At 48.6% G+C, this 27,693-nt stretch overlaps 1 protein-coding gene across 3 annotated transcripts in view; it reads right to left on the bottom strand.

Moving 5' to 3' along the window:
- The window catches only part of SPTB (spectrin beta, erythrocytic), a 138,822-nt gene that overhangs the window by 50,564 nt on the left and 60,565 nt on the right, over nt 1-27,693 (bottom strand). For all 3 annotated transcript variants that reach the window (XM_055538352.1, XM_055538350.1, XM_055538353.1), the window contains exons 2-9: nt 24,807-25,005; nt 5,668-5,819; nt 4,059-4,232; nt 3,066-3,157; nt 2,541-2,621; nt 2,105-2,220; nt 1,612-1,724; nt 432-619 (exon numbers count right to left, since the gene is read on the bottom strand). In XM_055538352.1, the coding sequence (XP_055394327.1) occupies nt 432-619; nt 1,612-1,724; nt 2,105-2,220; nt 2,541-2,621; nt 3,066-3,157; nt 4,059-4,232; nt 5,668-5,819; nt 24,807-24,954 (1,064 nt within the window). In that variant the 5' untranslated portion in view covers nt 24,955-25,005. The remainder of the gene's footprint in view (nt 1-431; nt 620-1,611; nt 1,725-2,104; nt 2,221-2,540; nt 2,622-3,065; nt 3,158-4,058; nt 4,233-5,667; nt 5,820-24,806; nt 25,006-27,693) is intronic.

Here is a 27,693-nt window from a genome sequence, read left to right on the forward strand (position 1 = left end):
GTGACAGACGGGAGAGAAGAAGAAGGATGTGTTTGATGATCAAGGAGGCCGCACGTGGCGAGCTCTGGGGCTGCGGATGCAGAGGTTGTTAACGAGAACAAACCCACAGCTCGGTGTGCAGGAAAGAGGAAGTCTCCAGCACAGGTTCTTTGAAGAGATTCTGAAGCCTGAGATTTCACTCCTGCTCCCCACTCAGGGATCTGGATCTGAGAAAGTACTTCCCTTGGCTGAGTCAGGGGTTACCCAATGCCCATTTCCTGCAGGCTGACAGCTTGGGAGCAGGGAGACAAGACAGGATGAAGCAGGTGACAGACAGGCAGCTCCCTGACGTCCAAGATATGCCTCTCAGATCCCTTCTCCAGGCCCTCTCACCTTTGGGAGGTGGTTTCTCAGCAGTTGATGCCCACCCTCCCAGGTGCCCGGGCCCTTACTTGGGTGGCTTCTCGACGGTGCGGTAGGTGCTGAAGGCCTGCAGCTGCTGCTGGACACCGGCCAGGGAGTTGGCAAACTTGCGGCTGTTCAGGACAGTGATGGTCTGCTCGATCCAGGTAAGCAGGTCCGAGGCCAGCCCACTGTACTTCTCAATCATCTTCTCAGTCTCAATGGCGTGGTCGATTACCTAGGGAATCACTTTGTGACTCATCCTCATGAGAAGAGTGAGGACATCAGTGAAGATGCCAACGGGGACCACAGTTGAGGTGGTCCTCCTCCTCACAAGCCCTAGAGTGTTTATGTTGGCTTTGTCCCCAGAGCCCAAGACCACTGCTGAGCAGAGGACTGGATAGGTGGTGCAGGAGGGACCCAGCTGTGTTTGGGATCAGGAACAGCTCCCTGCCCTCTGTCACCCTGTAAAAGACTGGAAAGCCCACTGTCCCAGGACATCAGTCACCAGAGGAGCCAAAGTCCTGTTTATTTAAAAATGGGTATTAAGGATCGAGGTCATTGGAAACGACCCTGATGCTGGGAAAGATTGAGGGCATGAGGAGAAGGAGGCAACAGAGGACAAGATGGTTGGATGGCATCACTGACTCAATGGACAGGAGTTTGAGCAAGCTCTAGGAGATGGTGAGGGACAGAGGAGGCCTGGCATGCTGCAGTCCATGGGGTTGCAGAGTTGGGTGTGACTGAGCGACTGAACAACAAGGATGGAAGGCTTCCAGGCATTGCCTTTGCTCAACACCAGTGCACAAAGATGAATGAGAAATGGTTCCTACCCTGGAGGACCTAAGGACCCAGCGTGAGGGTCTGTAGAATGGGGTGGCTCTTGGGTACGTTATGGAAGCCTGAGAGATCTGACACCACAATAGACTAATAAGTAAAAGCCTGTTTTGCTCCTGAGGGAATGTTCATGAGACATAGGTCTGCAGGAGGAAGGTGGATTCGGATCTATGACCTTGTTGAGGACAGATCATCAACCTGCGCTGGAATTCAGCTTGGGAGCCATCAATGTGGCAATGCTTGGCTTCAGAGGAGGCTGGTGGGAGTGATATGAGCCCTTTCCTATGGCTGGGGTCCAGACATAAAGCTCTTAGGCGAGAAAGGGAGTGTCTGTCAAGGCCTGCACACAGAGAGCAGGGACCCGGGGGCCCTGGTTTCACAGCAGCTCCGTACCTTACCAACTCGCTTGCCCTCCACCGCCAGCACCTTCATCTTGGAAAAGTAGTGGTAAAACGCCACCACGTAGGTAATGATGGATTTCTCATCAGGGTTTTCTGTGAAGACATCTGCAAGGGGAAAGTGTGGGCTCTCAGGACCAGTTAGAAGCTGGAAATGTCAGGCTCAAGGGGTTCATCTCCCTGTGTCTCCAGCACAAAGTTCAACTACACGTACAGAGTGACAGGCGAGAGTGGAAGAGGAATGGGGCTGCGGTTTAAGTCAGAGGATGAAATCCATATTACAACCACAAAGCAAGGAAGAAGGGAAAAGGAGGGCAAGACTACAATGGCTCCCAAGCGGGCAGGGGAGGCATTGGAGCCAGTCTGGAGCTGAAGATCAGATGGAACAGAGCCCTGGTCCGGCCCCCAGGCCCACATTGTGCCCCCGGCTTGTCCAACACCGCCACACACCTCCAGGTGCCCTGCCCGTCTGGTGGGTGCCAGCTCACCTTCAGGGTCAAGGAGCGGGATGATGCCCAGCTGACGCTCGGCCACTTCGAAGGCGTGTTCCAGGTTGTGCCGGGCGTTAGAGTCCTTCAGCTTATCGAAGTCGATCAGGTCAGGCCTGGGGATGAAGCTAGACTGTTAGAGGGCAGGGGGCATGGTGTCCCCCACCAACAGGGCAAAGACCCTGGGCGGATGCAAGGAAGTGGCTGAGCCGGAGGAGTGAGAAGAGGACATGGGATGGAGGAGGGAGCCGTGAGCACCAGCGTGTGGGGAAGGAGGATTTAAGGGAGGCAGGATGCTGAGGATGAGAGGAGCAGGCACAGTGAGTTTAACGTTCCTGTGGAGCTCGGATAGTAACCTACATGCTACGTGCAAAGTATCCAAACCCCCTTCCCCGCAAGGGTTCCCCGGCTCCCGCAGCCTGCTCCCCCTTCTTACCGGTGCTTGTGGATCAGGGCGTTAAAGGCCAGGCCATCCTTCCAGCTGGAGGTGAAGTTGGTGACATTGACATGGGGGTAGCTGCATCCAAGAGAAACATTAAGACCTAAGAAACAGATTCCTTTGTGGTCCCTACAAGTGTGTGAAGGAGAAGGGTGGACCTGACCCTTCTCGAACGGCTTCAACAAGACAGCAGCTGTTAAGTCCCACAGAGAGGCTCCCCCATCAGATGGGCCCAAGAGACACTCACCCCCACAGACCCCACATCTGACCCAGGCAATAGGGGATAGAATCCTGCATTCCGGGCCTCTAAGAATCAGGTCGGGATAGACTTTGCATTGAATATGCCCAAGCTGCTATAGCTCCGGGTAATGAGTGGTGGGGTGAAGAGGGCGGTGGGGCCGTGTCAGCGGCCGGCGCCCGTGGTGGGGTGAAGAGGGCGGTGGGGACATGTCAGCGGCTGGCGCCCGTGGTGGGGTGAAGAGGGCGGTGGGGCCGTGTCAGCGGCCGGCGCCCAGGCCATACCCTGCCGTCTTCATCTGACACCACAGCAGCAGCGCGTCCTTGGCCGAGCGCGTCTCACGGCCTTCTTGAGTTTGGACAACGATGTCCTGAATCTGGGGGCACGGGAACAAGAGAGGGGAGACTGAGATTTGCATCTGGCCCAGAGTTCTCCCTGGAAGAACCCCCTTCCTCTTTCCTCCTCAGGTTACCAGCCCTGCAGCCACACCACAGGCTGAGGCCTCGGGTCCCAGAGGCCTGCTACCCTGCTGTACTCCCCAGGTCAGAGGAGACGGCTCCCATCAGAAACTCAAAGGGGAGGCCAAGAATAAATGCACGTTGGCCTCATTCCTCCTCAGGAGGCACGACGCTGCGAGGGCCGTGGGATGGCATGACTGTTGGAAGGTGTCGCATTTGGATTAGCGGCTCCTCTTGCCTGTTCATCCTCCCTGGTTCTGCTGTTACTACCATTTCATCATACACACCCACAGTGAGTGAGACTGGACCCCCGAGACCACTTGCAGGAGATCCTCAGGATGGGAGTTGAGTGTTATTTTTCTTCTCCCGGCCCTTCCCTCCTCCAACTTGGGTTCTTTCTGCCCCAAACCAGCAGGTGGAAGACCCTGCTTTCCTTCCCTTGGGCTTCCTAAATTTCCTTACATAACAGACCTGGACTTTCAGGGTGGGAAAAGAAAAGCTCCTGACTGGAAAACACAGAAGCAGATTTTCTGCACTGTCTTTGCAAATTTTGAATCAAACTATTTAGAAAACCAAAGAGTTACCCATGTGGGGGAAGGGGGCAAAAGCGGATCTGGCGAAAGCAGCCAGATCTGAGTCCAGCTCCCAGTTTCTAGCTTCTCTCTCAAAAGACCACGACACTGACTGGGCTGCTTGCGCTCAGATTCAGCAAGTTGGTGATGCTCAGGATGGTCTCTCCTTCCTACAAGCACTGTCGCTGGGGACACGCATGTGGGCACTCACACTCATTCACCATCTTCTCAGGCCCTGGGGACCCACCTGGAAGCGCAGGATGATGGTCCAGATGAGGCCGAGGACTAGGCGGTGGTTGCCGTCCACGATATCGTGGGAGCCCATGTTCTCCAGGTGCACTCGCTGCTCCCTCAGGAACTGCAGGGCCTTGTCCACATTCTCCAGGCAGTGGATGCGCATCTTCCCCTTCGTGGGCTTTGGCTGAGGAACGCCATTGCCCCCGTGGGCAGGGAAGAACCTCACGGTCATGCCTGGACCAGCTCCTGTCATCAGCATCCACCCTCCATGCCAAACTGCACCTCCCAGCTCACTCCTCAACAACGTTTCAACCCCCCCACTTTCAGCAAAGTTCAGGGGATCCCTCCCTTGAGCACCCAGAGTTCTGCAAGTGGGCTGTACAAGTACTGATCCTTGGTCTAAACAGAGCCTTGTGAGTGGTAATAGACAACATTCAGATAAGTAACACAACAGGGAGTTAACTGAGCACCTACTATGCGCCAGGCACACTTCTAGAACTATTTACTGCTGATTGGCGATAAGAGTGGCTTTCAGTTTGGAGATTAAAATGGGTCCATCCTGCCATCTGACCTCCTCCCTCCTCACCCTTGAATGGCCCCAACCGAAGCTCAAGGGACCACCATTGCTGAGTAATTGCATCATCTGAAGGGTTCTTAGTGGTAAGTCTCTCTAGTGGGCCTTCAGTGAAGGGTAAGAGGCATTCTTTAACTTCAGCCTGGAGTTGAAAAGGCAACAGAAGAATGTGGAATCTTTCATTCAAACCCCAAGGGTCTTAGCCTACGTCATCAGGTACAGGTATCATTTTACACGTGGGAGAAATGAGACAAAGAAGGTCCTGCCTGGTAGGTCCAAGGTCACAGTGGAAGTGACTGAACAAAACATGAGCCTTGACCTGGTTCTTCTGCAGAGGCAACATTGCTGCTGGGTGAGTTACAACTGAGAGGGCCTGAAATAAATCTCCACTTGTAAGAGTGATGAACACACAGGAAAATATCTTCCACTCTTTCCTCCTGGTTCCACAAAAGATGCAAATTCTCCAGTTGGGTAATGGGATCTGTCTTAGCCTTTGCAAGGAGGCTGAGGGTAAGCTCACTGCAGGCCAGACAAAGACAACCAGATCCCAAGAGAAGAAAGTCAAGGAGGTGGGAGTGGCCAGAAAAAAGCAAGAAATTCTGAGACATGTCAGCAAAATTAACTGAAGTTTTGATTGATATATTAGATGGAAAGTCATTGCATTTATGCTGGGACATACACGTGGGGCTAGTGGTAAAGAATCTGCCTGCCAATCCAAGGGACACAAGAGATGTGGGTTTGATCCCTGGGTTGGGAAGATCCCCCGGAGTAGGAAATGGCAACCCACTCCAGTATTCTTGCCTGGGAAATTCCATGGACAGAGGAGCCTGGCGGGCTACAGTCTTTAGGGCTGCAAAGAGGTGGACATGACTAAGTGACTAAGCACAGCACATGTTTAGATGAGTAAGTTCAGAGAACCAATCAGTCATGTGGACACACTGCATCGTTACTATTGCAGGTTGCGAGAAGTGGAGAGGTCCCAGGCCGTGTCTTTCCTGCAGAGGGGACCCAGGACCAGCCACAGGGCCCAGGGGAGGGGCTTTACCAGCATCTCTCCGGAGAGCACCTCCAGCAGCTTGATGAGCATCCGCCCGTCCCGCAGGTCCTTGTAGAGGTCGGTGATGCGGCAGGACACGCGCGCCAGGTGCGAGTTTGCCCATTTCGTGAAGGTCTTCTTCTGAACAACTTCCCGCTCGTCTGGGTGGGGAGAAGAGCCTTGGGTGAGGTGTCTGAGATTGGCAGAGTCCATTTGCCATGTGATACGGGGCCAGAGCGTTTTCCACCTTAACCCAGAATTGCCCCATCCCTGGCAGAGGAGGTGGGTATATTTATTCCATCCCATCTATCCTATTCCCCTCTGGGGAGCATTGGTGACCAGAGAGCAACCTTCTGTTAACTTCCAGCACTATGGTATCAAGGCGCCCCGAACCTAGTCACCTGCTTGCCTGTGCCCATCAGAATGCTCTCTACCCCTGGGTCAGCGAGCTCAGATTTCAACGTCAGGTTCACCTGTCCACTCACCCAATACTCCCTCTGTCTAGAAGGCTTTCTCTCTGGCCCTCTATCTCATCCCATCCTTTTCACCTAACTCCTAGTCATACTTTAAGAGTTAGCGGAAACAGTGCTTCTCCGGGAAGCTTTTGTGACCCCTAGGTTGGGTCTCACATGGTGTGCCCTGATCCCTACATCTGCATTGCTCATTTCTCTCTGCTCGTACTTGGATTTGTTGAAAGTCTGTCTTTCCTGCAAGATTGCAGGCTCCTTGAGTCCAGCAAAGTTGTCTGTCTTGTGCATCTCTATATCCCCAAAGCCTGGAGCCTGGCACACAGCAGGTCTCCAGAGCTGTACTGTAGCTGGCTGTGTGGAGGTTTATCCAGCTCCTACACCAGGTCTCCTGATACATAAAAGCAAAACACACTGCCTGCCCTCAAGGAGCTGCTGGTACGTAGAGGAGAAGGAAGAACATGGAGACAATGAGACCATGTGGAAAATGCAATCCACGTTGGGTGAAGGGTTGGGGCTTGGGCTGGAGGCTGTGCACTAAGTTCTCTTTCTTGCCTCCAGAATGGCAGGCAGGATTTTCCATCTTCAGACCTTGGAAGCTGACACCCTTGGCCTGAATGAGCCTCAGTCCAAACCAGGCTGCTGGCCCAGGCTTTGCCAGTTCAGGTGGGCTACCTCTTATTACTTCCATTAAAATAGTTACTGTAAAATAAATGCTGGTATCTGTTTGGTTAGGGCTGGGAAGCTTGATTGAGATGCTGGAGAGAAGACAGGGACTGGGACTTTAAAAAGAATGGAGGACAAGTTAAAAGAGAGAGAAGAGGAGCAGAAAAGATAGAAACAAGGAGAGCAGTTTAGTGAACAGCCTGTGGCAAACTGCTTCTGGGCATTGTGGCTGAGGGTTCCAGGTGGGAGCTGACCTGGCAGTATGGCTGGGCCATGGAGGGTCCCTGGGGAGAGTGTGCTTAGGTTGGTTACAGTCAGGGCAGACTCCAAGCAGTCCAGCCAGGAGGGAATGTCAGCACCGTGAAAGCAGGATAAATGTCGGCTCAACTGAGCCCAAACCGTGGAAGGGCTGGCTTCTTCAATTATTAAATATCTGACTTAACAACAACAAGAGGAGCCCGGCCAGCATGGCCTCTAGGGGATACTCCTGGCGGTTCCTGAGGCTCACAGCATCCATTTCCTTCCCACTTCGTGGCTATTTTGGTGTTAGCAACTCAGACCCTTTATTCGCTTATTCATTCATTCAGCAATTGCTCACTGTACAGTCATTAGGTGCCAGGCTCTGAGTGGAGGTGGGGCATTCAAGGACAGGAAAGAGTCCCCTCCTTGTCGCAGACAAACTTGATTATAAATATGATGAGTTCTGGAGTCATGTGTAAAGAATTCTCTGGAAGCCATCTAAATAAGACTTCTAAGAAGAAGAAAAATACTACAACTGACTACACAAATCCACCATAACAAATATAAAATTAAAATGTGGCTTATTCATTCTGGGCCTCTGGGCAAAGTTTCAAGGGGAAAAAAAACCCTTATTCTACTGGATCCTTCCCTAATTTCTAGGTTTGCTTCAGCAAAATGTAAGTAAACTTTTGATGATATATTGGAAGGAAAGCAATTGAATTTAAGCTGGAACATGTTTAGATTCAATAGAGCCAGCCTCAGCCCCATGCCACAATGCATTCCCTAGAGATCAGACCGGCTCTGTAAGAAGCTAACCTTTCTAGTCGGTTGTGGAGGGTTGGTCCAAGGGGCTGGAATTTTTGCCCTTTAGGAGGTAACTGTCTCAAAAGGTCAAAGTCCTTTCTTTCCTTCATCTTTTCTTGTCTTTAAAAATCTAAAGAGTTCATTATGTGGGTGCTGAGATCTGTTTACTTGTGCTCAGCAAAGTGTAAGGAAGAGCTTCTAACTGGGACATGGAATTTGATTCTAGGCTGCCTGCCTGGTACATGGATCGGTACAGATGTAAATCACGCTTAGAGCTCTCCAGTTCTCAACAAATGACGTGTATGAGGCCTCTAAATGCTGGAGCTGCAGGTTTAGAGCTCAGGCAGGTAGCCTCCTGGCTGCCTTTTACATGAAGGCTGGGGTGCAATTGCCTAGGACACCGGGCACCCTGAAACAGTCTGTACTGTTGAGATGGGGGAAATATTCCAAGAGGCTCACGACTGTTAAGGAGAGGCAGGCCCCGAGGTGGGGATGATTTCCATCAGCTCATAGCCCTGGCTGCTTCTCATCAACACGCTTCACGCTCACTCCCATCAGGTGCTCAGCAAAGCTGTCCGAGTGCAGGAGAGGGAGGCGAGTGGTGCAGAGCAAGCTGGGCTGGGAACCCTGGGGTGCGGACAGACCAGGGAGACAGCCAAGCACTGGGACCGCTGTCCCCAGGGGACCCAGGCCATCCTGCAGGGAACCACTGTGGAAAAGAGGCCTCAGCAAGGCCCTGCCATGGGCTAGGCCTTATTTCCGGGGCCCTAACTCTGCCAGTGTAGGGCAAGGGGCAACTACCAGCACGGCCTGACTTGAAACCACCAGAACCTCAGAAAATACTCATCTCCACAACCATCAAGCTCAAGGCCTCTTCATTCCTGCCTGTTCCTCTCCCCTCCCTTCCTTGACTCTGGCCATCCTCCTCAGAAAATTCCCCTTCCTCTCTGATCAGTGAGCTAGAATCACTGTCTGGGTATTGTGACCAGCTGATCTTTTTTTTACATTCCCCTTCAAAGGTTTAGTTTGAGGTCAAATAAACCCAACACAACTCAAGTATTTACCCGCTAATCAGTTCATACATGGAAAGTGCTTAAAATGTACCCGCACACAGAAAGTCTGAATAAACGTGAACTATCATTGCTATCACTGACGTTACTACCATCACTGGCTGCAGGGCCCAGAGGCTGAAAGAAGCAGGAGACAGGCTCACTCTCCCCAAAGGCCTCGCAATCTAGTTGAGGAAACAAGGCAAAGACCCACTGATAGTTTTATAGCCACCTAAGAGATAAAAGCGGAGAAGGCAATGGCACCCCACTCCAGTACTCTTGCCTGGAAAATCCCATGGATGGAGGAGCCTGGTGGGCTGCAGTCCATGGGGTCGCTAGGAGTCGGACACGACTGAGCGACTTCACTTTCACTTTTCACTTTCATGCATTGGAGAAGGAAATGGCAACCCACTCCAGTGTTCTTGCCTGGAGAATCCCAGGGATGGGGGAGCCTGGTGGGCTGCTGTCTATGGGGTCGCACAGAGTCAGACACGACTGAAGCGACTTAGCAGCAGCAGCAGCAAGAGATAAAAGACCCTGATGCTGGGAGGGATAGGGGGCAGGAGGAGAAGGGGACGACAGAGGATGAGATGACTGGATGGCATCACCAACTCGATGTACATGGGTTTAGGTGAACTCCGGGAGTTGGTGATGGACAGGGAGGCCTGGCGTGCTGCGGTTCATGGGGTCGCAAAGAGTCGGACACGACTGAGCAACTGAACTGAACTGAAGAGATAAAAGGCAGTTCATTTTAATAATACAAAAGCTGTCACAAGGTAATATTGGATTATTATCAGATAAGAAGCACACAGAATAAATGGTCAAGGATCAAAGTGGAGAGAGGTCATTTCTAACTGGATCATTTAAGAAGGGGCTTGTGAAGAAAACCATTTTGCACAGGCAGAGGAGGAAGGAGGGGACCCGTGACACGGGATACATAAAAGGGTGGTGCTTGTTCAGGAGTTGCTGACTAGCTACAGGTAACAAGAAAATATGTGGAAAACAGGTTTTAAATCAGATGTGGAAAGCCTTGAAGGAAAAGCTAAGAAGTTTAGATTTAATCCTAGAGGCTAAAGGACCCACTGAAGTGATGGCAAGATCATTTCCTGAAAAAGGAATTTGGAAAACTCCCAATGATAATAAAATGACAAAACGTTTCAGCTTAAATTTAAAAATAATTGTGCAAATTCTATATTAATCTAGAAAGTCTCCAAAGGCTCACCAAAGACTTGAACAAATGGAAAAATCACACAAAATTCTTGAATAGGAAAACTCAATATCATAAAGATGTCAATTTATCCTAAATTTATATATTTAATATTATTTTTTAAAATATATAAGTTTGAGGGGAAACTAGAAAAACAACTAGAAAACTCATTTTAAAAATAGCTAAGAAAATTTCAGAAAAGAAGAGTAATAAAGGGTAACCAATCATCCCAGGTGTTTTTTCTAATAAATATTATAGTATAAAGTTATAATAATGAAACTGTGTGATACTATCATATGGATAGACACATTAATGGAACAGAAATAGTCCCAAGTATATATAGGCATTTAACATCTGATAAAGGTGGCACTTCAAATATGAAGAGGAAAAATGGATTATTGGGTATAGGGTGTCGATGATAAGATCTCTTCAAGAAAATTAGAGATATCAAGGGAACATTTCATGCAAAGATGGGCTCGATAAAGGACAGAAATGGTATGGACCTAACAGAAGCAGAAGATATTGAGAAGAGGTGGCAAGAATACACAGAAGAACTATACAAAAAAGATCTTCACGACCCAGGTAATCACGATGGTGTGATCACTCACCTAGAGCCAGACATCCTGGAATGTGAAGTCAAGTGGGCCTTAGAAAGCATCTCTACGAACAAAGCTAGGGGAGGTGATGGAATTCCAGTTGAGCTATTTCAAATCCTGGAAGATGATGCTGTGAAAGTGCTGCACTCAATATGCCAGCAAATTTGAGAAACTCAGCAGTGGCCACGGGACTGGAAAAGGTCCGTTTTCATTCCAATCCCAAAGAAAGGCAATGCCAAAGAATGCTCAAACTACCACACAATTGCACTCATCTCACACGCTAGTAAAGTAATGCTCAAAATTCTCCAAGCTAGGCTTCAGCAATATGTGATCCGTGAACTTCCAGATGTTCAAGCTGGTTTTAGAAAAGGCAGAGGAACCAGAGATCAAATTGCCAACATCCGCTGGATCATGGAAAAAGCAAAAGAGTTCCAGAAAAACATCTATTTCTGCTTTATTGACTATGCCAAAGCCTTTGACTGTGTGGATCACAATAAACTGTGGGAAATTCTGAAAGAGATGGGAATACCAGACCACCTGACTTGCGTCTGAGAAATCTGTATGCAGGTCAGGAAGCAACTGTTAGAACTGGACATGGAACAACAGATTGGTTCCAAATCGGAAAAGGAGTACGTCAAGGCTGTATATTGTCACCCTGCTTATTTAACCTATATGCAGAGTACATCATGAGAAATGTTGGGCTGGAGGAAGCACAAGCTGGAATCAAGATTGCTGGGAGAAATATCAATAACCTCAGATACGCAGATGACATCACCTTTATGGCAGAAAGTGAAGAACTAAAGAGCCTCTTGATGAAAGTGAAAGAGGAGAGTGAAAAAGTTGGCTTAAAGCTCAACATTCAGAAAACTAAGATCATGGCATTTGGTCCCATCACTTCATGGCAAATAGATGGGGAAACAGTGGAAACAGTGTCAGACTTCATTTTTGGGGGCTTCAAAATCACTGCAGATGGTGACTGCAGCCATGAAATTAAAAGACGCTTACTCCTTGGAAGGGAAGTTATGACCAACCTAGACAGCATATTAAAAAGCAGAGACATTATTTTGCCAACAAAGGTCCATCTAGTCAAGGCTATGGTTTTTCCAGTAGTCATGTATGGATGTGAGAGTTGGACTATAAAGAAAGCTGAGTGCCCAAGAATCGATGCTTTTAAACTGTGGTGTTGGAGAAGACTCTTGAGAGTCCCTTGGACTGCAAGGAGATCTAACCAGTCCATCCTAAAGGAGATCAGTCCTGAGTGTTCATTGGAAAGACTGATGTTGAAGCTGAAACTCCAATCCTTTGGCCACCTGATGCAAAGAGCTGACTCATTTGAAAAGACCCTGATGCTGGAAAAGATTGAAGGCAGGAGGAGAAGGGGGTGACAGAGGGTGAGATGGTTGGATGGCATCACCGACTCAATGGATGTGAGTTTGGGTAAACTCCAGGAGTTAGAGATGGACAGGGAGGCCTGGTGTGCTGCGGTCCATGGGGTCACAAAAAGCCGGACACGACCGAGCAACTGAACTGAACTGAACTGATAAGACTCGGTGGCCATCCAGGAAAAATTAAATTAAATTCACATCACATACTCTAAGACAAATTTCATTTGGGTCAAAAATTGAAACATAAAAAACAAAACCATAAAAATACCAAAATCAATTATAGTAGAATGTTTTTTATGTTAGTGTAGGGAAGGGTTTTCTAATTCCAACACAAAATCCAAAGCCGTAAAATTAAAGACTAAAAGTTCAACTGCATTAAAAAATGTTTGTGTGGGATAAAATACCATAAGCAAAGTCAAACAAACGAGGCAAAGTATTTGTAACTCACATCACAAAGGGCTAACTTACCTTGTAGGTAAAGAAAATCTATAAACTAATGAGAAAAAAGACCAATAATCCAATAGCATAAAGAAATAAGAATGTGAATAAAGAGTTAACAGAGAAAAGTTATAAAAGTCTCTTAGATGTATAAAAAATTATCCAAGCTATTCATAATAGAAATACAAATTAAAAACATACATATACATACAAACCTAATACATAGTCCTTAATTAGTTTAAACAAACTAATGATAAAAGACATCTTTGAGACAACAGGAAAATTTGAATATTAAGTGAGTATTAGATTGTATAAGGGAATTATTCATTTTATTAGGTGTAGTGACAGTATTATAGCTAAGTGGGAAATGCTCTTGTTATTCAGATATTCATGCTAACCTATTATGATAAAGTAAGAGTAGAATGTCATGATAATCTTCACTTTACTTTAAAAATATTTCAGCCCCAACATGAACAAGCAAATATGGCCAAATATTAACAGTTCTTAAATCTAGGTGATAATTCATTTTACTTTTATCTCTACTTTCTCACATGTTTGAAAATTTTCATACTAAAAGTACAAAAGTAAAATGAAAGTACATCAAGACACTATGTTTTACTTATCAGATTCACAAAGATCCAAAAGTGTGATAAAATACCATGTTGGCAAGGAAGTGGGGGAGAAAACATTCATATGTTTTTGGAGAGGGTGTAAAAGGCAATTTGGCAAGATGGATCAGAATTATAACTGTACTTACTTTGGGACCCAGTAATTCCATTTCTAGGGATTTATCCTTCAGATAGACATACATTTGCAAAATAACACATATCAGTTTATTCACTGCATTTTTGGAAATAGAAGATTGGAAACACTCTAGATGTCTACCAATGGAGGACTGGTTAAATTAAAATTATGTCTAGACCATGGAATACTATATCTGCATAAAGAATGAGAAGCCCATTTGTGTACTAATATAAAATAATCTTCAAGATACACTGGGTGGGGAAAAAAGGACAATAAGGGACAATATATGGTGGGGAAAATCTGAGAAAAACAATACAGACTATTTGCTAATATATGCAAAAAACATTCCTGGAAAGATACATGAAAAGCTGGTAACACTGGTTATGGGAAAAGAACTGAGCCTGGAGAACTGAGATGGGAAATGTTGTTGTTCAGTTGTGTCTGACTTTTTGTGACCCCATGGACTGCAGCACACCAGGCTTCCCTGTCCTTCACCATCTCCCAGAGTTTGCTCAAATTCACATCCAGTGTGTCAACGATGCCATCCAACCATTTCATCCTCTGTTGCCTTCTCCTCCTGCCTTCAATCTTTTCCAGCATCAGGGTCTTTTCCAATGAGTCTGCTCTTTGCATCCAAAGGACTGGAGTTTCAGCTTCAGCATCAGTCCTTCCAATGAATATTCAGGACTGGTCTCCTTTAGGATGGACTGGTTGGATCTCTTTGCAGTCCAAGGAACTCTCAAGAATCTTTTCCAACACCACAGTTCAAAAGCATCAATTCTTTGGCACTCAGCTTTCTTTATAGTCCAACTCTCACATCTATACATGACTACTGGAAAAACCATAGCTTTGACTAGACTGATCTTTGTTGACAGAGTAATGTCTCTGCTTTTTAATATGCTGTCTAGGTTGGTCACAGCTTTTCTTCCAAGGAGTAAGCGTCTTTTAATTTCATGGCTGCAGTCACCATCTGCAGTGATTTTGGAGCCCCCCCCAAAAAAGCATCTGTCACTGTTTCCATTGTTTCCCCATCTATTTGCCATGAAGTGATGAGACCAGATGCCATGATCTTAGTTTTCTGAATGTTGAGCTTTAAGCCAACTTTTTCGATCTCCTCTTTCACTTGCATCAAGAGGCTCTTTAGTCCTTCTTCGCTTTCTGCTATAAGGGTGGTGTCATCTGTGTATCTGAGGTCATTGATATTTCTCCCGACAATCTTGATTCCAGCTTGTGCTTCATCCAGCTTGGCTTTTCACATGAGGTACTCTGAATTGAAGTTAAATAAGCAGGGTGATAATACACAGCCTTGACGTACTCCTTTCCCGATTTGGAACCAGTCTGTTGTTCCATGTCCAGTTCTAACTGTTGCTTTCTGACCTGCAAACAGATTTCTTAGGAGGCAGGTAAGATGGTCTATCTATTTATTCCTGCTATGGCTTCCTATAAAATTCCTTGACTGTTTCTTGTATCTCTCTTATCTCTGTTAGAAATCTGCTCTCAAAAGTAGAAAATAAAAAAAAAATTTTAAATAGAGAATAGCAGCCTAAATATTCAACAGGGGATTATTTAATGATTTTGGCACATTTATATACATGAATAAGGTGGAAGAACTTCCAATAGCAAGAAAAGATATTATTATATATTTTAAGGGAAAATTCAGATTATAAAACTACCTGTATAATATAAAACTACAATATAATATTGTAGACCTATATACATAGATTCATAGAAAAAAGCTAATGATGTGCTATATTATAGCGGGGTGTTAAGACTGTGGGTGACACTTTGTTTTGCTTATCTATGTTTACTAAAATGTCTGCAATGTACATACATGACTTTTATAATAAGAAACAACAGATGTCATAAAGAAAAATGGGACATAGAACTCAAATCCCAAAGAACAAACGACTGATTAAAAGTCAAAATGTATCCTTCTTAAGGAAGTCTGAATTTTCACCAGAGCATGGCTTTAAGCTATGGGTAAAGCTAGGTGGTCAGAAAGGCAAGTGGGAGAAAAGGTACCAAGGGAGGCCTTGGATCAATAGCCTGGCCTGGAAATAAGCATTTACTTTTTTTGCAGGTTTACAAAGGGATTTCCCTCCATTTCATGCCAGGAAGCCAAGAACTTAGATAACCTGAGAGAGGGATATCTGAACTTGTGACAAACCCCAGTGGTAGAGATACCAACCCATTATAAAGCCTAGCATGGGGCGGACTCTCAGGGACATGTCAAAAATGATCCTGCTGGCACAAATTCTACTCCTCCTGTTTAGTCTGGGGAGGAATTGTTCTTTCTGCTAACCAACTTTCATCATACTGGCATTGTGAACAGCTTGGGCACAGTTCTTTCTGCCCATAAGGATTTCAAAGCCAACTAGGGTTGATCCTAAGAGAAAACTTAAAGATGCTTACTACATATGCCAATGCATATTTGAATATATACAGATTCCTTTAAATGCAAGAATAAAGCACACAAGACTGACTCTAAAAGTAAGCAAAGTTAAACACTAAGATGCTGGTTAACTGGATCTGGGTACATTAACACAAAGGAAGGCTATAAAGCCATGAAAATGATAATCTGCATATTTACAGGCATGAAAAGATATTCATAATATATTTCTCAGTGAAAACCAGTCTAAGATTATAGATGATGTTTATATTTATACATATACATAGTCTATGTGTATGTATAAATACAAAAATGTATCCAAAGACATTACAATATCTATATGGGGTATTCACAAATGTCTATACTTTCTTTTTAATCAGTTTTTCTAATCTTTTCTACACTAAATATATATTCTTATGTAATAAAAATGTTTAAAGATGTAAATCACTTTGTTTTTAAAATATAAAAGAGGATTTTTATGTATTTCTTAATAAAATAGGGTTTTTATATATTATAGGAAAAGTTTAAACTTAAAATATTTCATGCGAACAAATGAAGAAATGAAGCCACCAGTCTTCCATGGTGGCTCAGACGGTAAAGAATCTGCCTGCAATGTAGGAGACTTGGGTTTGAAATCTGAGTTGGGAAGATCCCCTGGATTAGGGCATGGTAACCCACTCCAGTATTTTTGCCTGGAGAATCCCCCTGAACAGAGGAGCCTGGCAGGCTACAGCCCATGGCGTCGCAAAGAATTGGACACGACTGAGCAACTAAGCACAGCACAGCATGTGAAGAAGGCTAGTTTTGATCCAGGGCTTGAAGATGATAATACTTCTAGAATGGCAGGGAAGGAAGGAGGGGTCTCTGGTGAAAACTTGCAAACCCGTGTGTGTGTGCATATGTGCATGAAGGTGTATGCGTGCGTGCTTTGGGGGTGAGGGTGAGAAGAGTTTACTGGAGCAAAGAAGTCAAAGGACAGCCTACAGAAACTGAACTTTATCCTCCAGGAAAAGAAGAGCCAGATAAAGTGATACCTCACTAAAAAATTGCTGGAGGAGAAAGATTCTAACCACCCTACATAAATGGGATTGGACAAGGGAGAGGCTGGAGCCCAGGAAACTCGCTCAGAGGCAGCAGCAAAAGTCTGTCTGATATGCCAAGGCCTCATTGACATGTGAACTATGGGAATGAAATGACAGGAGATGATCTGGACAACATCACAGGACAAGGGGCAGCTGGCCCTGGCAGGTGACAGCATTTGGAGGCTGTAAGACAGAAGTAAAAATGAGTTCAGGGTTTTGATTAAAGAGGCTCAAGAGGCTGGTGGTGAAAGGAAACATGGGAAGAGATGTCTTAGATGGAGTGCCGAGGAGGAGATAATGCAGACCTGAAGGACATTCAAGTGCTGTTGCCTCAACAGCAGAGGGCTGATCTTAATACCCTGGGATTCTAGGCTTGTCCTGGCCCTTCCTGCTGTGGGACTTCCCTTGTCTAGAAAGGAGAGGGCAATAGTTACACCTTGCCAACTTCAGAGTGGTTGAAGGGCCAGTGAGATCTGGATAAAAAGCACCTAGAACACGAAGCAGCTGTACAAACACCAAGCACTGCTGTTATGCACGCAGGTGGTGGCTGCATGGAGAGAGGACACTTGCTGAGAACACGAGGCCGCAGAAGTCAAAGATGGCCCAGGATTCAGCCTCAGCCTAGCTGTTAATGAACAGAGAGAATTTCTGGAGAACCCACTGATTTACTGAAAAGGGTCGATTCCCTTCCCCCAAGCCAGGAGTCAAAGCTCCGAGGTTCAGGGTAAAGACACATGGTCAGCCCTGCCTCAGGGAGCTTCTCCCCAGGTTCTGAGCTGGAAAGTCCTCCTACAACATCTGGTTCAAGCCCCTTATGTTACAGGTGAGGAACCCGAGGCCCAGAGCAGAAGGAAAGTAAGTTGGCCAAGGTCACCACACTGGGGAAAGTGTGATGGCAACAGGAGGGCAGAAGAATTATGTGGTGGGGACGAACCACTTTTCTGCTTCTGGTGGCCACCAAGCTGACTCTCCCCGCCACCTTCTCTTTCCTGGACATTTGTGGAGCCTCTCTGCAACCTGTTCTCCCCATTGAGGTTAGAGTGATCTTTCAAAGCTAAAAGTAACCACATCACTTATCTGTGGTGGGTTGGGATACATGCTAACTTCCTTCATAGCTCAGTTGGTAGAGAATCCACCTGTGATGCAGGAGACCCTGGTTCAGTTTCTGGGTTGGGAAGATCCGCTTGAGAAGGGATAGGCTACCCACTCTAGTATTCTTGGGCTTCCCTTGTGGTTCAGCAGGTAAAGAATATGCCTGCCATGTGGGAGACCTGGGTTAGATCCCTGGGTTGGGATGCATGCTGATGGGTCGGGAGCAGCACCGTCCGTCTGTCAGGCCCTTTCCTGAAGGCTACAGTCTCTGTCCTGAAAGCCTACAGCTCTTCCTGTTGAAAATTCCCACCCTTTGATGCTTCAATTCTGCCGGTCCTTTGCAAGCAATCCCCTCATCAAACATCACCACTATGAGTTACCTGCTGCTTCCTGCCAGGACCCTGAGGATACTCAGGGCCTTTGAAGGCCCCCAGTGACTTGGTTCTTACCCGCCCCTCCTATCTCCACTCACTCATCCCACACTCTTACTCAAACAAGCCCCCACTCATCCTTGGACAAATTATAAGCTGTGGGTTATGTTATAAATGCACAATTCCTAGTAAGTCTTCATAGCATTTATCCTAATTTGTCATGACATACATGTCTACATGTACAAAGACACATGTGTGGCTATTTTTTTTTAATTTTTAATTGGGAGATAATTGCTTTACAATGTTGTGTTGGTCTCTGTCATACATGAACATGAATCAGCCATAATACATGTGTCCCCTCCCTCCTGAACCTCCCTCCCACCTCCCACTCCCATCCCACCCCTCCAGGCTGTCACAGAGCACTGGGTTGAGCTCCCTGTGCCATACAGAAAATTCCCACTGAGCTATCTATTTTACATACGGTAATGTGTATGTTTCAAGGCTACTCTCTCATGTGTGACTATTTGATCGATTTCTTTCTCACTAGACTGTAGAATGAGACTCCCTGGTTGATCCAGTTTTCAGAGTCTGAAGGCCAAAGGGTTTGGAGACAAAATGCTGCCAGAGACTCAGCTACTGGCCTCCCTGTCATTCTTTCTCTGTGACAAGATATAAAGGGAAAATGAACAATTGCTTCAGTTGCTCTGAAAATGACACTCTTGGCACCTCTTCAGCCAAGCAGCAGGCAGGGGGCCCCTGTGGGGGTAGAGGGGCGGGGGTGCTGGCTGCTCCCAGGAGCCAGAAGCACAGGCAAGGCCTGGTGTCAGGACCTGCCTTTGGGAACGAAGCTGACAGTCCACAGGAATGGCCTAACGATGGAGGAAGCTATTAACATGGCTCACTCAGACTGCACCCCACGGGGAGGGAACAGTGTCTCATTATTAACCTCGGTGTATTAATATTTGATAAAGCATCTTCATGATGATAGATAGCAGTCACCCAGAGAAGGGGAAGAGCCGAAGTTCTGCAAAGCATTCTCAGAGAGGAAGAACAGCTTTTATTGAGAGGGGATGATGGGAGAAGGTGTATGTCCTGGGCAGGAGAAAACTGCCCTGACCACACAGGGCAGTCAGCACAATGGCCTCTCTCATAGGTTGGGCTGCACAGGTAACTGGCAGGCTTCTCTGTGCAGTGGCTTGTCTCAGGGGAAGGAGGGGGACTCACAATGGCTGACCTCCAAGAGTAAGCTGCTGAGACAATTATTTTTTTTTTCTTCTGACAGTACATTAAAATGATGGCTGATGATTAAAGATATTTCCGTGAATAGTACATTTTCCCAATACGTGGTCTCTAAATAGAACTCCATTCCACGTTTTTAAATCAGAGAAGAAAACATCTTAAAAAGTTCTCACTAATGACACCATCTTTGTTCTCACAGGTAGCTTAAGAGAGACACTTGGGCTGTGCACACCTGATGGATGCCTTTTGGTCTCCAGCAGCTGCTTTTGAAATTGTCATCTTACCAGGCTGCCAAGAAGTTGCTGAACCCTCCTGGCACAACCGTGGTGAAACCCTGCTTTCTGAAAGAAATCATTCACCCTCTGGACATAAAGCCCTTCTCAGGCAACTGGGGCACCTGGGCTCAGCATCATCCTGGGGTAGGTGGGGAAAGGGGAAGGTGGGGGGAGGCCAAGCATCACTTTTTGCCACCAAGATCAGGCAGGAATCCACAGCACCGTCTCCGGGGAGTGTCTGGGGTGTCAAGGCTGGCGGGTGGGGAGCAGCACTGCCTGCTGTGTCCGAGGACCACTCCCCTAAGGCTCTGATGGAAAACCTGCTGGCCACAGACCTTAACCTGGGGGCCTGGGTTCAGTGGGTCTGAAAGGCGTTCCAGGTTCCCAGCGGAGCAACTGTACGCTTCAGAGCACAGGGACACAGCCTGCAGTGCGCCGTGGCGTTCTCTGAATCATCCCTGACCAACCTCACCATCGGCCTCACCTCATTTCTAGCAAGAAGGCAACAAAGAGAGAATGCGGGAAGGAGGCCCGTCTCTAGTTCAAAACATCACTTGCATTCCAATTTAGAGGCAAAAGCAGAGTGAGCTACACAGTTTAGTGAGTTAGGTCTTAAAAGGGAGGCTCTGTGTAGTCTGTCCCTTAGTAAGTGTTCAATGGGCCAAAGAAGGAGAGGAAGGACATGTTGGTCCTCCCCTCCCCACAGCCTCCTCAGGAGGCCCCAGTCTGCTCTCTGCATCACCGCCGTCCAGATGTCTCTACAGCGAGGAGCTGGAAGTTACACAGCGGGCGGCACTTGAGAGGCGGGGAAGCTGAGCTGTGTGTGTGCGCAAGGCAGGCAGGGGATGTGGGGAGGATAAGGCACAGGGTTTCTCTTCTCGGGGCACCTTTCTGTTGCTTTCCTCCACTCCTACCCCCCTAGCTGGGTCACATCTGCCCCGAGGCAGCGCCCTCACCCAAATCTCGGGGGTACACAATCGAGTGCAAGGCTGTGTGCAGTGCAGAGGCCTCCTCTGGGATGAGGAGAGGGGGCACAGAGGGCGGGCATTTGGGCCAGAAATTCCGCACAGCCTGCAGTCCCTCATCCAGACCGGCAAGTGCTTACTCGGTGGCATCCAGGATGAAGGACAGGAGATGAGGTGAGACACAAAGGGGAAGACACAAAGGCTGGAACCTCTTGGAGGGATGGGAACGTGGGCTCTCCAGCTGCCTTCCTTCCTCCAGTCTTTCAAGGCAAGTCCCACAAGTAGGCAGGTGCCAGAGGCAGGCATCAAAGCAGAGGACGGCCTCCTGTTCAGGAAGAAGCCTCAGGACTCACCTGCCACCAAACCTCAAGAACCGCTGCCAGCTTTAGAGGCCAACACTGAGGGCAGCATTTGCCCGGGGACCTACCAGGCTTCCAATCCTCCCTTGCATCGCCAAGGTCAAATCCATCCCCATCCAGCAGCCTCCTGCAGCATCTTCTTACCCACCTCCCCCTTTGCTTTAGTCAGGCTGATCCAGTTTCAAATGCAGAGTAATTCATTCTGGAGAGAAGTCAGGTATCTGTATACCAAGGTGGAGGTTTCCAGGCAGAATAGCCAGATGGCTTGTTTATTTTGACTCCAGGAGGAAGAGCTGGGAATGATTTGAAAGGCAGGAGGGAGACTGTCTCCTTTGGAGCTCAGAGGAAGGTGACTCAGGAGGCAGAATAGACACAGTCCACTTAACCAAAGGCAAGTCTTCTAACCACGGGTCACTAAGTAGAGAGGGATCAGGAGGCACTGCCGCACTAAGAAGGGCATCTAACAAGGCCCCGTCATCCTTGGTTTCTTGGGTCTTCCCATCGCCCAGCTAATGGCAGAGACACACCTGGGATCCTGACTGGATGCCTAGGAAGAAAGTGCTGCACAGCAGGGGGCTTCGTCCCCATGGCCACTGGGTCCCTGGGGTCCAAGCCAAGAGCTCCAGGCACAAGCATCAGCCTAATTTTACTGGTTCCTGGCTCCTTGTCAGACCCAACCCTTCTAAGACAAAGCAGGGTGGTGGTTAAGAGGGAAGAAAATGGCCCCGGAATGGCCAAGGTAACTGGGACATTGTCTGGACTGATGATCTCAAATATTTGAAGTTGGAAGAAGACAAGGAACAGAAAGATACTATTAATATTCCTGGGAGTTCCCTGGCAGCCCGGTGGTTAGGACTCTGCACTTTTGCTGTCGAGGGCTTGGGTTCAATCCTTGGTCGGGGAACTAAGATCCCACAAGCCGCTGGACTGGAAAAAAAATACTGTTCCCAAATAGATTTCCTGTAAATACTAACACTCATCAAAGGATTTAATTAATACAAAACTTTCATAAACCTTATCTTACTCGATCTTCACAACAACCTTGGCAAAATACTACGGTCTTCATTTTGTAAAACAGGAGACTGACTGAACTGTCCTGCAAGGCGGTAGCCTCAACGGTGGAACCAGGACCTGAATCTGGGTCTTGTGACATTTTCCTCCTCACTCCAGGACCTTCAATTTCAGGTGGAAAAGGCCAGGCCAACCTCTCCAGTCCTGCCACATGTACCTATGAAGCAGATCACCACCATCTTAAAAGAAAAACAGGGCTGCATGCCTTCCTTGCAGTAATACACCTAGGAGTGGGGGAGTGGCCATGGAGAGTGCAGAAATGGTGCAGACCAAAGGTAGCTTCAGCTCCCTCAGCCTCTTTGGAGAGGCTGACAGCTGCCTAGACTGCCAGGGGAGCCCCAAAGATGGCACTGAAGAGAAAAACATCAAGAAATTAAAACTGGTGGGGATCCGGGTGTGGGAGGCTATTGCTCCCTGCTTCTGCTCCACCCACCCACCAGAATGGTCAATTCGGCCACTCTACCTTGGACCTTCTCAAAGCTTTAGCTTCTCCCACAGATCACTCAGAGTGGACACTCAGGAGAGGAAAGTCAGTTAACTGGTTAGGGTTTTATTTGTTAAAAAAAAAAACCCTGAATAGACCCCAAACTTGCGTGTTTACTTGCTAGCCAGATGTTCTAAATGGCTAAGATCCAGGCATGTAACTCTATACTCTGTGGTTCTGCTCCTCCTGGGGGGCTTTCAGATGCTATGATAGAGGAGATGCACACTTGTATGAGGAATACACAGGCTGAAGGACGCTCTTTCCCGATCAACCGGCTCAACTTACTTCCACCAGTTTCCCAGGCTGCGCATCAATCAGACCAGGCGGCCATACATATCAGCCAACTGGACCAGCTCTAAGCCCATTGTCCTGTGAGCCACACACACCCTTCAGTCCCCAGCCCAAGGACCAAACAAGTCCCTGATTCTCCCTGTGTCTCCCGCTTTGTTCTCTCATTGCTATTTAATTATGTGTCTTTCCCATAGTTCTTCTCTAATTCTATTCTTGCTAATTAATTATGAACATCATTTATTTCCCTAATAGATCATAAACTCCTCAGAGACAGATACTATGTTGAGTCCAATTCTGTGCTCCCCTTTATCCATGTTCATGTCTGGGTAGAGGTTCAGCTTTGCACATAGTAGGCATGTGACTGATAATTGTTAAAATGGAATTTACCCTGGTTTCTTCAAAAACAGGCTATCTGTGAAACACAAAAGACAGCCCTACCCGTCAAGCTGCCCTTTGACAAACTTTACAGAGTATGGTATCCTCTCCCCCCGGGTGTATCTCAGGGTCACTGCAGCCAGACCTGGCCAGCACGAGACACAAAGAAAGTCAAACCAGACTGGCAAAGGCAAGGGCTTCAAGCCTGGTTATTTAAAGAGGTTAAAATTACATAAGCAAAAGCAAGGGACTGGTGCTGTTATACATTCCCAAGGAAAACCAAGGAAGGATTTTGTGGGGTCAGGGGTGGCGAGGAGGAAATGAGGGAAGAAGAAAGGGAGTTTCTTGCAAAGAGCAAAGACCAAACGGGGGATGGCTGAGACCTGAAAAGATTCCCCCCCACCACAAGGAGTGAGACATACCATCCCTTTTACAGGGATGGGAGGCCCAGACACTCCTGCGATGAGGGGTCATCATGGTCTCAGAGAGGCCCTGCTCATGCCTCAAGATGCTGGAGAACTGGGCACCAGGGAGCTGAATGCAGGGAGAGAAGGTGGAAGAGAACCACCAGGAACCTCAGAGAGGGCCATGAGCACTGGCAGAGGGAGAATCACCCCAGAGAGTGCTTATGGGAAAGGCTGTGCCCTTCATACCAGGCGGAAGATGGAACAACCAATGAGGGGGAAACAAGTCTGATCTGGGCCAGTCACCAATGGAGCAGGTGAAGGAATCCACCCCTTTCCTGGGATAAAGCCACACACACCCACCACCACAGGACCTAAGCTTTCTTTATTGGTTGAGGACTTAGGGTCAGACAGAACACAGCTACCCTGGGACAGGTTCCAGGGAGGCAATGGTCATAGTGACTGGTGGGGGAAAAAAATCTCAAGAATCAGCTCTCAGCCAGCAGGGGAAAGAGAAGCCATTTCTACTAGAGATTTGAAGATCTCTCTCTCCCTCTCCATCCCTCCCAGTCTCTCTCTCTCTCACACACACACACATATCTATTATGAACCTGCTAAGTAAAAATCTAATTCCAGTTTAAGTATAAGAGGTTTAGTCCAGAAAATCCTCCTCTCTGAGGCAGTGTGGGGAAGATCTTATCTGTTCTCCATTTCCTATCAAATCACCCTTTTTCCTTTTGGGGCCACAGAGGAGATTATGAGAATTCCCCTATCCAGGACCAAGCAGGAGATCGAGGTAGAGAATGAGGCCCATGCCCCTCTGCCCGGCTGACCCACCCCTCACAGGCTCTTTCGCCCAGACCTCCTCTTTATTTCTGACTGCAGCCACAGGTCATTCAGGGCAGAGGCAGAGGACAGGGCCCACCTGGCACCACTTTCTGCCTGGAAGAAAGTTGAGGGCACGTGGGAGGAGAGGCTGCCTACCCTGTGCTCAGTCCCAAGGGGCCCTGGCCTCTGAGCCACGTGGCCACGTCTCCATCGCCTCCCTGCCAGGGCTCACGCCAACACACCCAGGGGATTCATCACAGGCGGAAGGGCAGTGAACCTTGGGATTAGGAGAGAGGCTGTCCTAACCCCCATGGCCCCAAAGAGTACCTGCCAAGGCCTTGATCCGGGACCTCTCAAAGAGCCTGGCTGAGCTGTTGTCATTATCCAGCTCATCATCCGGGCCGTCCCAGCGGGCATTGATCCGGCTGTACGGTGGCTGGTTGCCCACGTTTTCAAACTCCGTGGCTGATGTCATGTCAGCAGGCTGTCCGCAGCTACGCCTGCCTCAGTCTTCATGGAAGGGTCCCTGGTGGGGGGACAGTAACACAGTCAGAGGGTTAGCGCCCAGCCCCTCGGACTTTGTCTCAGGGGAAACTTATTTGGAGCGGCCGATAGGAGCAGATCCTTGTGGGAGCAGCACATAGCACATGGTGCCCTGTGCCCAGCCACAGCTGACCAGGGGTCACTGGGTCACCCAGTAGAAAGTATTGCAGCAGCAGTAACAGGGACAGTGCCAGCGGGGACAGAAGGTTGCAGGCAGCAAGGGTCAGGACGGCCAGCAGGTGGAGATGTCGGACGCAGCAAGCCTGCTTCCTCCAAACCCGCTGCTACGGCCACAGAGGCGGGTGGCTCTCCTGGGAGCCAGAGGCTGGCAGGGACGAACTGGGCAGAGCAGCGCTACCCTATGACCTGGGGACCCAACCTGGAGGGGAGGTGGGGACAGGGCAGGAGAGGGAGAAGCTGGGAGCTGGTGGAGTCTGACTCGAATGTGAATCAGTGGGGAGAGCGGCAAGAATGAGCTTTGAGATGCCACTGGTGCCACCAGCCCGGAAGCTGCACTGGGGAACGTTAACTCCTCCCAGAGGCTCCCAAGAGCCCTCTGAGTTCTTGGCCTACAGCCAACAGTCAGAAAGCTGGCTCTTGCTTTTGCCTTCTCTGAAGTGTGCCCAGGTGCTTGGACAAGCTCTCTGGTTGCATCTCAGGACAGACCATGGAGCCAGACCAGCCTGTTGTCCCTTTGAGGCCATCAGCATGATGGTGGGGTGGGGTGGCGAGGGGATCCCACAGACAACAGAGCTGTGTGTGTTCATCTGTGCTGTGCACACAGGTGGCAGGAGCACTGGGTCCTTACTCGCCTGTCATGTATCACGTTTATGCTTTCATTCATGATTAATTCACATATGCGCCAATTCCCTACGAGGTGGCGGGTACTATGCCAGGCATAGCACCTTATGAGTGAGACAGAAGGGCCCTGTCCTCATGGAGCTTATATCCCGGCAGCAAGCGGGATGATTAAAGAAGCACATACAATACGGTGTGATGCTGTGCCACAACTGGGAAAGAAGGGTAGCATGAGGGACACATGCTGGATGCTGGGTGTCAGGGGAAAGAGTTTAAGCGGATTCCTAGAGGGAGCTTGGAGGCATCCTGTAAAGGGAAGATGGAAAGGAACGAGTCCAGAAAAAAGGAATGAAGAGCAGGTGCAAAGTTCTGATGGTGAGAAAGGGTGTGGCAAAATTTAGCAATCTTATGATGTAGCTGGAGGATGAGGGCAAGGTCAGGGAGAGGGAGGCTAGAGCAGCCAGGCTGGGACCTGATGTCCTGGGCTTTTGAAGCAAGACGGGCTTCCCTTCAGTCTTAACTGCCTCAACTGTACCTGTCCTTCAGTCATCCCCCCAGGGAGCTTAAGAGACTCCAAGATCAAGTCTGTAAAAGAGAACAGGGAACCCGGAGCCTTCCTATCCAAGAGGACAAAAGGGGGTGGGGGTGGGGAGGCTGTGAGGCAGACAAATGACAAGTGTTGACAACTAGTGAGCTGTGAGGTAAGCCACTCCCTCCAGGAGCGTGCGTGCACACACACAGTCATCCAACACACACACACTCAGCCACCCAAGCAGACGCGAGCCTGAGGAAGAAATGAAGCAAGCTGGTGTGCTGCAATTCATGGGGTCGCAAAGAGTCAGACACGACTGAGCGACAGAACTGAACTGAACTGAACTGAACTGAACGAGCCCAAGCATCACTGCAGCACCAAGGCCCTTGTTTTTCAGACAGAATCCCTTCAGGCTCTTTTTCCCTCACCTGACTAATCAATCCCACCACATCCCTTCGAGGTAAGACTGGAGCCAGAGTTATCCACACTAATTGCGCAAGGGAGGAAACCAGGGCCTGCTAGGAGGAGGCCCCCCCAAGGTCAACTAGGGAATGACGGCTGTTGGCTGGGAAGGGGGCCAGGCTGGGAAGGGGCCGCTGTACCCCCTTTGAGCGGGCAGGTGGATTTTAAAGAAGCAGGTGAGGAAAGAACATGGCCCGGGGGCCAGAGGGCATGCCTCAGCTTCCAGAGCTTGCCAAGGTGTTTGCTGCTGGGGGAGGGGAGGGTAAAGATGGGGGAGTCAGTCATCACCCCACCAGGTCCGCCCTGTGATTCCAGACCTGGGACCCAGAACACCCTCGTCCCTTCTGAAACCTGGCATCTTCAACGGTCAGGTGTGCTGCTTCCGGGGCGGAGATGTCCCACTCAGCTGGCCGGGCAGGGTGGCTAGGAGGGACCCCTTACGGGACATCACCAGCAGCTCGGAGCTGTGAGTGGGGCGGGACCAACAGGCTGATCGTCTGAGCTGGGCTGAGCTGCCAGACGCACGGGGGGAGATGAGATCAGATCCTGCGTGCAGGAGGTAACCGGACCCTGGCTCTCTTTCTCATCTCGGGCTATTTTTAAGAGTGGCTGAGCTGAGCGAGGCCCAGGCTGGCCGCGGGGCCTGGGGAGTGAGATTACCTTTGCCGCGGCTCCGTAAATAAGTCTGCCCCAGAAAGATGAGCCTGAGTGGGCAGACCAGCAGGCCGGGCGTTCATGACAAGATTGATGGCCCTGGGTGCAGAGGAGCAGCCACTCGACAGCCATTCATTCTGCTTAAACCCGCCCTGCCTCCTGCGACCGGAGCTCAGAGGAGGTAGCAGCCAGGCAGCAGCTCTGCCAGGAACGTAAAAAAACACA

This window comes from Bubalus kerabau, chromosome 10 (genome assembly GCF_029407905.1).
Source record: "Bubalus kerabau isolate K-KA32 ecotype Philippines breed swamp buffalo chromosome 10, PCC_UOA_SB_1v2, whole genome shotgun sequence".
In the NCBI taxonomy this organism is placed as follows: domain Eukaryota; kingdom Metazoa; phylum Chordata; class Mammalia; order Artiodactyla; family Bovidae; genus Bubalus; species Bubalus kerabau.